Source organism: Chenopodium quinoa, unplaced genomic scaffold (genome assembly GCF_001683475.1).
Source record: "Chenopodium quinoa cultivar QQ74 unplaced genomic scaffold, ASM168347v1, whole genome shotgun sequence".
In the NCBI taxonomy this organism is placed as follows: Eukaryota; Viridiplantae; Streptophyta; class Magnoliopsida; order Caryophyllales; family Amaranthaceae; genus Chenopodium; species Chenopodium quinoa.
Genome location: NW_018745003.1, coordinates 714,563 through 731,001, shown reverse-complemented (window position 1 = coordinate 731,001; position 16,439 = coordinate 714,563). Strand labels below are relative to the sequence as shown.

Genomic DNA, 16,439 nt, shown 5'->3' with positions numbered 1-16,439 from the left:
ATCATATAACTAATAAATATATACATTAATATCTATATTATTAGTGCAAAATCCTCTTACAAACCTTGACAAATACACGGACCTCAATCATAAAAATTACTTTCGCCACGTCAAATTTACGTAGAATAGCTTTTTTTTTTTTTTTTTTTTTAATGGCAACACGGTTTAGGATACTACTATTTTCAACAATTTTAATTTAAAAAAAAAAAACAGCTAATTGTGAAGCACCCATTAGTCCGATACTGTGTTGTTTGTCCCTCCTTTTCCTCTCTATGGTGGAAAATCTAAGACCAACTTTTGAGAAGATTACATTTTATTTTTTTGTTTGTTTGTTTGTTTTCTTTATCTTTATGATGCTATTTTTTTTCATTTTTAATGTTAATAATAATTTCCAATTTATTCATGCATGCATGGTGGATGGATGTTATTAAACACGTTTTCATATCGTCGAACTTATCTTAAATTTCTCCTAGAAAGTAAGCAATAATGAGGCATACCTAGCTAACAAATCAAGAAAATTTTAGCTATTAATATTATGGAGTTTATAAGTTACTTACAAAACAGAAGTAAATAAAACCACAAAAAATTGGCTAAATAAAATAATCTTTGCTCAATGCAACATATTCCTTGAGTTTCAAGGGCAACCCTAGACCCCAAACTCGCTGATCAAGTGATCGGGCAACAAACCCTCGTGTTGAGTCTTTCGTTGGGGCAGATAGATTTAAAGCACAACTAACAAGGAAATTTTCATTTAGTACCATTGTATTTTGGGATTTTTCATTTGGTACCTAATTTCTTTTTGAATTTCATATGGTACCACACTATCATTGTACTTTTAATTTATTCTCTATCGTGACATTCTATCAAGTTTGTCTTGTATTCTTCGATTTTGGTGCAATAAAAATTGCTCGGTTAAAGTTTTAAGGAAATGTTCATGCCCTTAAGGTTCAAATTTGAGGTCGAAATTAGCAAAAAAAAAAAAAAAAAAAAAAAAAAAAAAAAAAACCTTAAAATATCTCATTTTAAGTTTTGGAGGTCATTATGAATTTTAAGGATCAAATTTTGAAGTTGAACTTACCACAAACACCCTAAACTAATGTTTCAATTAGTTAACCGGTGCTAATAATAGGTACCCTTTTTCTAAGAAAAAATATAATTCACTACTTTTAATTTGGCACCGGTTAACCGGTGCCAAAATTGCCCAAAAAAATCAAATTTTTTTTTTTTTTTTTTTGCTTTTTTCATATGAATTTATCACAAGACTGTTATAGATATACGTAATATACTTGAAACTGATAATTTTCATAAACACCCCTTAGCTCGTGATCGACTCGCTCGATTAGCACTGTTGTGTATCCCTTAGGGCTATGAACAAGCATTTAATTACTTTCCTTATTTAGTATTAATTTAGAAAAGCATGACAAAGTCACGCGTAAATCAGTGTACTTAATGTTATATTTTCATTTTTTTTTCATTTTTTAGCTCCTTATATGTAGCCCTAAGGGCTATATTTAACATTTTTTTTTATGATAGGTAATTGATGAAGATACTAATCTGCAAATATGTGTATTGAAAACTGTGTAAAAAGATAAATAGGAAAAACAAAAAATTACTCCAAATGAAAATTTCATACAAGAACATGACATAAATACGCCGAGCAGCACATGTTGTGTGTGATGTGTGTGCATGCTTCGTGCTTTCTCCATACAAGTCATGTTTATACATTTCTAACATAACTTTACATTAAATAACTTCATTATAACAATATACGAAGTATAAATTTTACCCATATATCCTTTTTTTTTTTTTTTTGGTTTTTTGGAAACCCACATATCCTTTATCTTTAAGTGGCTATAACCTAAGCAAATATTATCGTGTAAAATCTACTGTTAAAATTAATTTATCTATGAAAATGTAAAGTACTACGTAAATTATTTGCTCCTTTAGTACGTATTTTACGCATTCAAACTCAAATTAAAATAGAAATTATTGATGTTTATTACGATTAGATCGTACGACGGTGGATAATTCTTTATAGGGAGATGGTAATACATCGCTTTGTATAATATCAACCACAAAAAAAAAAAAAAAAAAAAAAAAAAGAAAAAAAAAAAATAATAATAATAATAAATAAATAAATAAATAAATAATAAAAAAAAATTATGTATGTTAATAATAGTACTTAAAGGGTCACAAGTAGTACTGATTTTTAATTGTACGATGTGATTTTGGACCTACCATACGTCCATACGTGCAAACTGCAAACATAATATAAATAAAAACTCTTGGTCATCTTCTCAATTGTGCCTTAATTACACATATTTTAATGAGAAATCAAGAAAATCAACTACTACATCTTCAAAGATCTAGCTAGGCTCCACGATCAATTCTCATAAAGATTGAGCTGAGGGAAGAAAGGTGCAATGTGAATTTATATTTTAACTGATAATCCATTGGATCTGATCCTATACAAAAATATAATCAAATATTGGTTTTTTTTTGTTCTATTGACTTTTGTGTTTCATTTCATGAAGTATTTAACGGTACATAAGTAGATAGATACTGTATGAAGTAAATAAGACGCATTTATACATATAATCAATTTAAGCACTTTTTTTTTTTTTTTTTTTTTAAGGAAATAAATTTAAGCACCTTATTATAACATATACTTGTACTTTGTATTCAACACATGCTTAATTTCTTCTTCGGTATATAGATATTGTTTTCACTTGATTGTCCAACATTAAAAGTACCATTAGTCAAACCTAAATAGACAGTACTAGCAGAATATGTACCACTTATTGTCAATTGGAAAGTTTTTTCTTCTCTTTTAAATTTTCACCTCATTCCGAACAAGGTGAATCAGATTTGAAGGTTCACTTTGTACTTTTGCATTGTTTTCAAATGTTCTGTATGTCATAGACTATACACTAACTTGGACATCTTAGTGAATTTCAACAAGTGCTTACATCACTATGTGCCCACTTAATACAAGTTCATGAACTCACACATCATGTGTGAACGTAATACTAAGTTTATGAACTAACGTATTGATCATGGTGAGTTTAGTTCACTAGAATTGCACTTATCTGAACTTATGTTACTTGTCTAAACATATTAACCTCGAATTTGAGTATATGATATAAACTTGTTGGTCTTGAACTTAAAATTTCCAAACTTTCATCATTAAGAATTACACTTGGCTAACCTTAAAGTCTTGATCTTATATAAACTCATTGATCCTATTTAAACTTACTTTCTCTAAAATAAGATGAAAAAAATAGAGCACAATAGATTCTTCTTTAGCAAACCAAACCGTTCATGAAATTTGATATACAAGTATTGGAAACTAAGGAAACGACAAAGCCCTATTCTTTTGAGCTGTTCTACTTTGTTCTGCTCTGCTGAAATCTGCTCTACTTTGCTTAAAAATAATAATTAATAATAATAATAATAAATTAATTAATAATAATAATAATAATTATTATTATTATTATTTAATAATAATAATAACTAATATTTATAGATAATAATATTAATATTTAATAATAATAATAATTAATATTTTATAATAATAATACTTAATACATAATAATAAATTAATAATAATATTAATAATGAAATCTGCCCATAGGTCAAGCCTTTACACTTGTTATAATAAGTGATCTATAGCATGTACCATTTCCAATTTTATCTACCCATAATCAAGCCTTTACACTTGTTATACCCCCCTTAGCAATACTGACACAGTTACATTTGTACCTATAACCTAGATTTATATTAGGAAAGCAAACTCAAGTAAAATCAACACTAAGCCAAGTTGAAATCTTCACATATAAATGAATTACACAAAGACAGATCTAGGAATTTTATGTAGACGGGGCCAAATTTCTAAAGCTTATTCATAAATTAACTTAGATTGATTTAACTTTTGATTTTTATGACAAAGAATAAGAAAGAAAGATAATAATAATTAGTAAAAAAATAATAAATGGGCTTAACGGGTTTTGAACTCTTGACCTGCAAATTATGAGATATGAGGTATAACCAAATCGGCCGAACTACCTTTTCTGTTGTTATAATGCAGCTTAAAGTTCTTATACGTGTTTTGGATCATGCGGCGGGCCGTGGCCTGGGTTGGCCACCCCCTGGATCCGTCTTTGGAATTACATGTGTTCACAACATAGCAGAAAGTCCTGAACCTTTCTTAACTATATATATATCTATTTCATGTAACATTGTCCGATCTAAAATAACCAAAAACCGAGCAAACTACCTGTAGTCTTTTTTTTAATGGAATAAAAAGGGGTGAATTCATTTGTTAAAAGTTATTCAATGCTTATAACCATCCTTTACAAAATCTAAATTTGCAATACAACTGAAGTCTAAATAACACTAAATAATTAAAAATTATAATCCAATTAAAAAGTTAATCTCAAATCATTTAATTAGTTAATTACCATTAAGCGAGGCCCACAAAGCTGCAACCATAAACTTTTCTTGACAAATGATTGATACAAATCAAAATTTAATTCATTTGTCGAATCAATTAGGCCCAATACTAAGTCCGACCCATCTAGACAAGATGGGCCTATAACCATCACTACTAAAAAACAAAAACCAAAATTACCAAAACTTTTTTAAATCATAGAAAAAAAAAAGGTTGTAAAATAAAATAAAATATTTTTTTATTGACTGTAAAAATTATGAGAAAAAAAAAGGAAATAAAAAACCTGTGCCAGCTGTAAGCATGAAGCTTCTCTCACATTCTTGGGGTACTCATTTTCAGCTTCTATTAGGGACCCTCCACAGCTCAGTCCACAATTTAGTAGGGTACCCACCGGCCCAATCCGTACAATAAAAATAAATATAAAATGAATAATAATAAAATTAAACATAAACTTACTGCTAAATTGCTAATTATAAGGTCACTTACTATTTACTCATGGTACATCTTAATTTGTGTGCTCCTCCACTAATGTTAAGCAAAATTAAACATACTTTCCCATGTTTTTATAGTTGACAGGTTTCTTTTACTCCGTATCATGCACAAATTCCGCGGTTTGTACGTCTAACTATAATTATGTAAAAATTGTACACAGTTGGTATTATTAAAATATATAATAATACAATTTAAATAAAATCTCACATGAATATGTTTTTTTATAAATATAAATCACAAAAATTAGTCAAAGTAAATTACGTAAAAAAAATCAAAATGTGTTATATAAACGGAGGAAATAATTTCTACAACACCGGGTAATAAAGAAGGGAAAAAAAAAAAAAAAAAAAAAAGGGCCATTTCTAAGTTCTTTTTGTCAAATTTATTATTTAGCAATTAAATAAACATTGCTTTGGGTGTATCATAAGGTGTTCCATTGAAAGTGCACATCTCTTTCCTTACAAACAACAGGCCGGCGGCACCTAATCTCTCCTACAATTTTAATTGTAATTAAGTGTGTTTTTCTTGTTTTTTATTTTCTTCTATTTGGACTGAATCTTACTATTGTTCCCTGATTTTCCATAAAAAGTAAGAGGTTGTACTTATTTCCAGCAAATAAAGGAAATTTTTTCAACCATTAGAAAATTGATTTTTTAATTTTTCAACTCAATCATATTAAGACATTAATCATAAAAAAGGTATTGAAGAATCATCAAAATTGAAGTACATTTTTCTAAATGTATTATCTTAACACGGATTATGAAGTACGGAGTATTAAGATATCTATTTGTACAAATAACATTAACAACTAGTCGAAATTTTCTAAAAATGCTTTGATCGAATCACTAAAACACGTTGAAGCAAAATATCTAATTTTTCATACCACATCTATAATCAAATAAATATTGTAGCACATATTATTCTTGTAATCAAGCCTCAATCTTTGATTCCTAGGTAATATCATGAGTCAAATTTTTTACAAATCTTAACTTTTACCTGCGTCCGATACAGAAGGTCAACTACGGAATATGAAAGAGGGGGCAGAGAGTATATAGCATCAAAAAACGAGTATATTATTATCAATCAATAAAATAATACAAAGATCACACTATATGATAAAAAACAATAACATATACATACACGGCAAAGAGATTCTACATTATACAATCACATAATAATTTTTAATTAATGAAAATTTAGAGCTTGACTTTGTAGATTCAAAGCATGATTAGAATACTAACACGAAGAATAATTAATATTAATTAACACTAATCAAGTAACTAGATATTCCCCTTATTTCCCTCCAAGTCCTGTATCCCACACGCCCCGCCTCACCTCTATAGGCGTAAACCTCGTGTCTTTGTCCATACTCTTCACTCTTTTCCCTCCCTATATAAATCCCTTCTCCCCCCAAAAACCTCTACTAACTTTATTCTCTCTCTTCCTCCTTGGCTTGTATTTATATCTCTCGATCACTCGATATTAATCTGTTGTTTATAATAATTCAAATGGCACCAAAATATGATCAAAATACATACCAAGAGAACTCATCGGACACCTCATCCACGTATAACGATGAGGCGATGGCGATAAATGTGGATGAAAAAGAAAGCAATAATAGTAGTAGTGGGAGTAATAGTAAGAGGAGACAGAGGGATACGAAACACCCCGTGTACCGGGGTGTTCGTAGGAGAGCTTGGGGAAAATGGGTTTCCGAGATCCGAGAACCTCGAAAGAAGTCTCGGATTTGGCTCGGGACTTTCTCATCCCCTGAGATGGCGGCTCGTGCACATGACGTGGCCGCCTTGAGTATCAAGGGTTCTTCTGCTGTGCTTAACTTCCCTGATCTTGCTCCTTCTCTCCCCCGCCCTCTCTCCAACTCTCCTCGTGATGTCCAGCTCGCAGCTGCCAAAGCAGCCGCTCTTGAGTTCAACTTCACAACAACCGCCACCACCACAACAACAACCGAAGACAATGGCAGTTTTAGCAGCAGTAGTAGCAGCACTGCTGCTGCTCCCGCTGGTGCCACCACCCAGGAGCATGCAACGAATAGCAGCAGTGCTGCTACTACGGATGTGGCACCAGCCTCGCCTTCCACATCCTCATCAACAACCGCATTGTCCTCAGACTCCACGGCCGTGTCAGGAGACGAAGAACAACTACTAGGAGAAATAGTAGAGCTTCCAACTTTGGAAGACGAGTCCGGGTTCGACTTGGCCGAGTTCGTGGACAGAACGTGGTTAATGTATGAGTACTGCGACTCGGATCCACTGCTTCAATGCTGGGTAAATAATGGAAATACAAGTGCTACTGAGGGGTATTTTGGGGAACAAGGTTTGAGCTATAATACCTCTTTTGACGCTTTGTTATGGCATCATTAAATGCAAAACCATATTTTTTTCCTTATAATTTTTATTTTTTTCTAAAAAAAAAAAAAAAAAAAAAAAGAGAGAGAGAGACATGTTCTTCCCTCCCCCTTAAATTGCCTTTAAGTGATGGCAGATATATATTTAGGGAATTAAATAGAGATACTTGTTTTTTCTTTTATTTTATAAAAGTTTTCCCTTCCCACCATTTTTCCAGGGAAAATTTTTAGTGAATGTGATTATCGATGAGTTTTTTTGAATACGGAGTTTACCAAGTCTCAACTGCTCAATAGTTTAGTGTGTGTATGTATGTAATTAGTTATATTTCATAATGCAATTTGTGACACATTATAATTTCTATATATTATTATAACAATAACCTAACATTTCTTTTCTCATAGCAGCTTAAAAATTTACATTATGTTACCCGACGGCCGGCCTAAACTCGAGATATATATTTGATTATTTCAATATCAAAGACTTAAGGTTTGTTAAGTTACATATTTTAAAACAGACAAAAATATAAAAACAGAGTGAGTAATAGCTAGCAATGGCCTGACTAAGTAGGTTAGATATGGGTTGACACGATCATTTATTAATTATCTCCATTCTCCTACCATCCATCCCTCTTTTGCTATACATTTTGACCAAAGCATGAAAGGTAAGGACAACATGTTGTTATTACAATGCACTATTAATTTTCCAATAGTGTACATAAGGTAATGAAGAAAGTAGCTTACATATAAAGGTGTTAGTTTGTTATGATTTTAATAGATGCAGAGTACTTGTACCATATTATTGCATTTGTATTGAATAAATGAATAGCAAGAAGTATATACTTCTGTTGCTTCATTAATATTGGTATAGTATTAAAATGAGGATCATTTTACGGTTTTTTCCAAATCTTTCACTCACGTACATTTGATTGAATTTAACCATGTGAAAGTACATTACTCCGTATGAAATAATAGTAACTAAAATCTGGAAAGTAAAAAAAAAAAAAAAATATTGAAAGAAAAAAATGCAATAAAATTTATGTGGAGGTTCATTTTATAGAACTGTTATGTCTGTCAAAAACTAAGTTGCTAATAACATGCACAAATATATATAATTGTAATGGGTAGGGAGATATAATAAATGCGGATTTAAATTACTAAGTTACCCTTCCCTCGAAACTCTATCTTTTGTTAAAAATCAATTTGAGTTTATGATTGTTCTATTTTCTTAGGGGTGATTTTGTCTTTTCATTCTCGGTCGATGCATGTAATTTCATTTTTTAGCATATGTTTGATCTCTTTTAGAATATAGAACTTCAGGTGTTAGGGGGACAAGTTTGGTAGCTTAGTTAATTTTGTTGGAACACATCAATTTCCAAAACTTTGAATTGATCTTACATTTTTTTAACTAAACTTTACAATTTCACTTTTGATTAAAATTTACTCCATATGGCACTACAACAATTAATGAGCCAAGGATCTTATCATTTTCTCAAAGTTTTAGAGTTTGATCGATGTCAATTTGTAACATAGCCCTTCGTACCTGTTATGAACCAACAATGACGACGACAATAATACAAACAATAATTGTTCAATACCATTCCATCGAATAGGTGATGTTCTTTAACTCCACCATACTCCGATTTAATAATTTTCACCGTCAATTCCTATTAATTTTGAAACTAAAGTTGATGGCGGGACTAAATAGTCACCTATACTGCAGAGTATGCGTCAATATTTCCAATCCGAGTTTGTGAAGGTATAAATATAGGCAAATATCCAATCTCATATGTAACTAACAACCTAGACTAACTACTTGAATGATTATTTTTCAATAAACTCCAAACTATCGGAAAAAATGGAGGAAATAATTAAATTAATACACCTAATGTTACTTCATACCACCTCTTAAGCAACAACCCAAATTAACTATTACTCCTATTAGATTAATTAATTACCTTTCCGTACACCATTTTAATTGTATGTACTCCATAAATTTAATTTAATAAAAACAATAAAAAAAATCTAAGTGAAGCTAATTAATGTTGATTTTTATGTCATTGCTTATTTACTTGGCTACCATAAAATGAGACCGACAATATTAGAGTGGTAGACAGCTAGGAGTATTATAATTATATCACAGAAAATATGTAAATAAAGTGTTAAGAGAGCGTTAAATTAAATGGCTGCTGAATTTCACTATTAATGGTCACAACAAACACGTCAATTAAATAGTGGCACATGATAGTGTTACACGTATAAGTGGTAACTACAGGATTTTGAATTATTGGTTTCTTTATTTTAATTTATAAAGGGCCCATTTTATATCATCTCTAACATCTATTCCTTTTTCCAAATTTTTGTTTCTTCTCTTTAAGTTATTAGGTGGTTGGTGTATTATACTTATAATATAATGGTGGTGTCTAATTAATTACTCACCCTACTTCATTTATAAGATACGGAGTATGTGTAAAAAAAAATAAAAATAAAAATAAAAAACATTATTATGTTTTTTAGGTTTGGAATTTTAGGGTCAGGTTCCTTTCCGGCCAATTTCTATTAGTAAAATAGTAACTACGAGTAGCATTATATGAAAATTGTCTTTTCATAGGGATTATTTCGTAACGATTGTACATTCGTTACAATATGCATATATGTTTGTGAAATAGTAGAGGAATCCGTATTATTTTATAATCGACATAGTAAACCCATATGAAATTGATACGAAAAACATAATAATAATTATTCACCTTTTTCTGCACATTTATAAAATTATGGAAAAACGTATCATTTACAATCGTCACTGAAACCCAAAAATCGATACAAAAGGCCTTTTTTACACTAGATTTTAGAAAATTTGTTTGGCAAAGAGAATCATAAAATATGTCATAGCTTATCGGAAAAACATTTAATATTAGAGCTTGAGGTTGCATGTTCGAATCTTGTGTAGACCATATGTAAGGATTTTTTTTTAATTTTTTTGTAAAAATGAGTTCAACATTTGTAGCGGTTATAATCGCTACAATAATCACCATGATTGAATGTAAATTTTTGTATCGATTAATGAGGACAACCCAAGCGAAAGAGAAAAACACTACTAAAGGCTATAGTAACGGCGGATATTGTATCGAGTAACCATTCGTTGGGATTTTTTTTTTTTGCAGCTATTACAATCGATACGAAATGTTAATATAATCGCTACGAAAAGATATTTTTCTTGTAGTGTAGGATTTTAGTTTTCAATACAACAGTCATATTTATACTTCTTTCGTTTCATAAATGTCGTTAGATCAATGTTGAGTTTCATGATTCACATTTCACCCTTACATAATTTTAATTGTTTTATTATCAATAAACAAAAATTTGAAAATATATACTGAGAATAATATAACAAAATTTCACATGATAGACTATGATTTTCCTTTTATATAGTTAAAGAGGAGTATGTGAACTATGTAAAAGTGCAAATGCATGGTACCTTATCTACAAAGTGAAGGTCGTACAATGTTGGGAAATAAATGGGTTTTGGACCTTTATTTTTCTTGATGATGATGTGTAATCTAGTATGAGAAATGAAAATCAAGCCATATGAACAAAACTTTTTGAAAAAAGAAGGAATTCAGAATAGAGAGTTGATTTGATTTGCAAAAACATGAAAGGTGATGTAATAGGAGGATTTAATGCCTCAAAAGATAGGGATGGACTGATGCAGATTGCACCTTGTTGGGTGAATGTGGATCAATAGATAGCTTATTAGTTATTTACTAGCCTGTTTTTTAGTATGTGTTGTTGAGTGTATTTTGGATGTAGGTTGAACATGCTTTTATATGTGGAAGGTTTATGCACTAAACATAATTAATCAAGAATATGTCATCAATGTTCCTTTGCCATAGTCAAAGTTATATTGTTGATAAATTTTGCTAAAAAGTGAGTGTAGAAAATGGAATAAAATAGAAGTGGATAAAAATAAAGTCAAAAAGGATGAATTTCAAGGTTAAACAGTACGAAGGGTAAGATGATATGAGAAGTTAATTAAGTAGTTTAATTGTTTGGTATCATTTTTTGTTTTCATTTTTCCTTTTTCTTTTTAACAAAAAATTAAAAACAAGAAATAAGAAAAAGGTGTTTCCATTTACTTGTTGTCAGTTTTCAAAATTATCATGATTTTAATATGTTTGATTAATTTTTAATTCATTATATGACAAATATCATATGATTTTGAATAACAAAAAACCAAAAAACAGAAAATTATAGCAATGCCAAACGAACCTTTAATGTAAAGATTTGGAAAAATTACATATAGAGTATATAATAAGAATAAATAAACCTCCATCAGCATTTAATTCTACAAAAATTTACATTCAATATATCAGATATTTTATTATTAGTTTATCAGTTTCACTTATTACTTTTTTCATTTCATTTTAGTTACTTATTATCAGTTTTGACTCTATTTTATTTTGTGTTACCAAACGTAGCCACCTTAGCAAACAAAGAAGATTCTAATTATACTACTAATAATTAATTTATAATTAATTAATCACGAGGATATGAACTAAATCACGAGACCCTTCTTAAGTTCATAGTACAATAAATTAATTTTTGACAAATAAAGGAGATTTGTGAATTAATTAATTTCAAGGTAAAGATGCTAGCTAGCTAATTGGTTGAAAGTGTATAATAGTAATACTTCATATATGATTGCTTGCTATCATTTAATTATTTAATATACGTTGTCAAAAAAAATTATTTAATATAAGCAACTATGCTTTTAGGCTTATTATGGCTATGGATTACATATTGATCACGTAACAATCACTTTCGCCTTGGAGCACAGAGAATATTCAGTACAATTATCACAATATTATGCACCAAAAAAAAGAGACAAAGAAAAACAGCTTAGCTTGTTATTGACTGAATCATGCACAAATTCATTCACTACCAGATTTAATATGGAGCGTTGTACTTTCTTTGTTCAGAATTAATAATTATACTTCGTACTTTGTATAAAATAGTATTTTGTATAAATTATTTTAAAACATCATACAAGTATAATTAATAATTATACTCCGTATTTTGTATAAAATAGTACTCCATATAAATTATTTTAAAATATCATATGATCAATAGTTATACTCCGTACTTTGTACATCCTAACTTAGCTAATTAACTCAGGAAAGCTATCCAACATAATTCGCTGCCCGATAGCCTTTTATGTAAATATGCCGAAAACCAACATAGGAAAATTGACTATTTGTAATAAATAATATCATACCTATAGAAACATATCATATCAACTATGAACACATTATAAAACAATTTTACTTATAGAATTCAATAACTCATTGTATGGTCCTCTACTCATTATATTTTTTGATATAATTAATTTATATGCAGGAGTGAAGACCCAAAACCATAAATGGCATAGAAAAAATATTATCCATCACATAGAAAAAGTAGTAATGAGTAATAAATATATCTAGGCATCTTATAAAGAAGTCAAATTTGCTATTGTGTTACACAATTCAATTCAGATAGATCATAATAATTTTGTGATCATCAAGGTTATATAATATGTATCTGAGTATCTCATCTCTTTTGACATTATGGCGAATGAAAGTAATTAATCTTTGATGGCTGTAGCAGCCAAAAAAAGGTGGCCACCTTAAGTTATATTCAAAAGAATAATTATGCTTTCCTCCACTTACTTTATATATACTATGATAAAAGTTTGGATGGTGCCTCTTGAAGGGCACACCATATATATCATTGAAGCTAATTTTCTTATGTAACTTGGTTATTTCTAAAGCATAGGAAGGTTCAACTTATTTGGAATTTATGTCACTTCTAATTATTAATTAGTTTAATTTGACAATATTTAAGATTACATGCATGGTGCGTTATAATTAAACCCGATCTCTTATGCATGTAGGATTTATTGTATATCAAATCAAGTAAAGTTAAATGGCTAACTTGTGATAACATGGCCTTTATTAGATCACTTCAATCTAGTATGTATTTAATTATATGTTTAGAATACATTCAATTAGTAAGGTGTTGTTGTCTAACAACATTTCATTGAAAAAAGTTCCCCAATTGTCCTTTCACCACCAAATCTAATTAAGTTGAGCGGAGATATTAGGATATACATGCATAAGTATTTGTTGTCAAAATTACTTATAGATTTCAGTGAATCATACAAGGTGCATATATACTTATATAGTGCATATGGTATAATAAATTGTATTCTCATATACATGACGAAAATTCTCGAGTGGAATTATCGATGAATATATCTCTAAAAACTTTGATTTACTTGTCCTCTTCATTTCTTCGTTCACATATTTAATTTCAAATCATCTTTGACTAAATTATTTACATTATTTCCCCATCAACCAAATCCCAAATTGATTCCACAACAACAGCATTTTCATATTTAGAATACCTAATTCATCAACAATAATATTCAATATTCTAGTATTAAAAAAGGGTATTTAATTAGTAGTCAAACTCACTAACCAAACCCTTAATTTAGAACAACAAGTTACACGTTGTGCATGATGGTGTAGGTTGACAAATATTGGGCACCCATGCTATTGTTTTTTTCCACATGTGGAGATCAATGCAAATCCAAGGTGCCATGCACACTACTCCATTTATATAAATCTATATTTTATTTTATTTTTGGTAAAGATAAAAGATATAATAAATATGGGTCCCCAAAGCCAATCATCTTGCACCAAAATAATGAAGAGACTTAGTCGTTTTGTTACATCATTTAAGAATCCAACTATATGTTCTTCCAATTCCAAATAGAGAAAAACAATTAATCATTATTTCAAAGTTAAAAGTCTTTTTTGTTGATGCTAAATCAAATAAAACCCTTTTAACGAGTGATGGATAACCGTGAATAAACTAGTGAGAAGGAATTTATTTTTTTAAGAAGCCAAAACATATAACTTTTTTTTTTTTTTTTTTTAAAAAACAATCCAAAACATATAACTTAAGTTACAAGTTATTCAACCAAACAATTGCTTCTTACAAACCACACCCTCACTCAAATTAAGTTTTCACAATAAAGTTTACATAGGAAAAACATTTGTTCTAGGTATGATAAATATGTCTAGTTTAACTAATCGATTCTTAAAAACATCAGTCACTAGCTACATGAAACCAATTCGGATAAGAAAAACTGGTTTTTATTGATTTAGAACTTTTCACAGGTTATTTCGGTTTGAGGTAAAGGCATAGACACTTTAAGAGTGGCGGGGAAAGGATATGAGAATTTACATCCCCAAAGTGTCCCTAGTTAAGATTGTATCTCAACCTCAAATTTGAAAGGTTCCTTTTTTTACCACTAGACCTAGACCACACGTTAGTACATTACTGTTTTTTATAACTTTCAGTAAAAGTAAAATACAATCTACTCGTAGATATATACAATCTACTTGTTTCGGGAAAGTACGTAATGATTTTCTCCATACACCCGTCAAGTATGGACAGAATACTTAATTAACACCAATGGCAAAGTCTACTGGTATGTCATAATAAGTCCTGTAATGAATAATTAATAATCATGTATTTCATCAATTCTCCAGAAAACTTATTTGGTCGGTTAAGAATTCGGTGGATTTTCTCGACATTTGCCTTTCAACGACCAAAAATTATCTTATGGGTCAAATTGGCAACAAATTTTATGAACTCCATTAATGTTTTTCTTTTATGTTTATTTTACTTTTTTATTTTTATTTTTGGGTTTCTCTTTGGGTCATTAATATTTCAGTAATAATTAATGTACGCATTAAATAAGATAGTCCTACTTAGTACAGTAATCCTTAAAATAGAGTAGAAAATTTTGATGTTACACGCTTAATATTGTGACTTTTATTAGCTCAAATTAATTTAACAGAATACTTAATTAGGATTAAGGAAATGCTCCGGAATTTTCTGACAATAAAGTCAAAGATTAGTTTACTTAATTTGACAGATTTATTTGATCTGTCTTTGAGAGTGTAAACACACTAAACAGTTGGCTTTTGCGTTGGAGTTAGAGATAATAATGGGGGTTGTTAACGTCGCTCCCATTTCACTAAGCACCGTCGCATATTTTGCTTGAACTTTCGTGTTTATCCCTCGTAAATAAATACTCACGACACTTACAACACTCATTTCTGAAATCACATTTTACCCTCATACTTCACTCTCATTTTATCTCTCTAAAATATAAAAAAAAAAAAAAAAAAAAAGTAAAAACATCCACAACCCACCACCGAGAGCCACCTATCCAAGGAGGCGAGTAGAAATCCGGCGATGGCGGACCAGCGGCGAATCCGTATGACGTACGGTGGTCGAGCCGGCGGCACCGAAGGCGATCAGGTATGGCTTTTAGATCGGAAAAAAAAAATTCGCAATAGGTAGGATCCGTCTGAAAATTCCGGAAGAACGAAGGTAGATCCGAAATTTGTAGGCGGATCTACACATGGATAGATAATTGAATATTATGAAGAACAGACAGATTAATTAAATAATATAATATACACTAAAGTGCATGTAACATAATATTGATTGTAGTTGTCTACTATTAGAAAGTATTACACATTTTAATTGGTTCAACATTTTCATGAATAAATTCTTCTCTAAACAGTTCACATTCATATAATTTAAATTTGTATTTACCAGACAAGAAGGGCCCTTATAAAGAGTTAAATTGAAGTTGACATTTTATTTAAAGTCCAAAAACATGTATAGTTTTTGCACTCCAACAATAAGATAACTATTATACACATGCTAATTACTTTAATTCAATATATGCTGAAATACACCTCATATTTTTTTAGAGCATAAATCTGAAAATAATAATAATATTAAAGGTAAGTGGAAGACAAAAATTAGAAAATTGTGTTTGAATTGTGTAAATCTTGCCATAAGTTAGAGAAAAAAAATTCTCTAGTTGATAGAGTATTTATACAAAACTTAAGATAATTCTAAAAATATATATTACAAAGTACCATAAATCTAAAAATATATTCACTGATTGAATAATATATTTAACATAAATGATCCTATATATATACTAGTATATTATTCTCCTAGCATGTAGAATCTTACTCGAACCTTCTTGATAATGGTCAATTA

General features: G+C 29.7%; 1 protein-coding gene across 1 annotated transcript; it reads left to right on the top strand.

Moving 5' to 3' along the window:
• Positions 1-6,072: 6,072 nt before the first annotated feature.
• On the top strand, positions 6,073-7,389 carry LOC110707720 (ethylene-responsive transcription factor TINY-like). The gene has a single exon (XM_021885759.1). It carries the CDS (start codon positions 6,451-6,453, stop codon positions 7,321-7,323), a length of 873 nt encoding a protein of 290 aa, XP_021741451.1. The 5' UTR covers positions 6,073-6,450; the 3' UTR covers positions 7,324-7,389.
• The last annotated feature ends 9,050 nt before the right edge of the window (positions 7,390-16,439 follow it).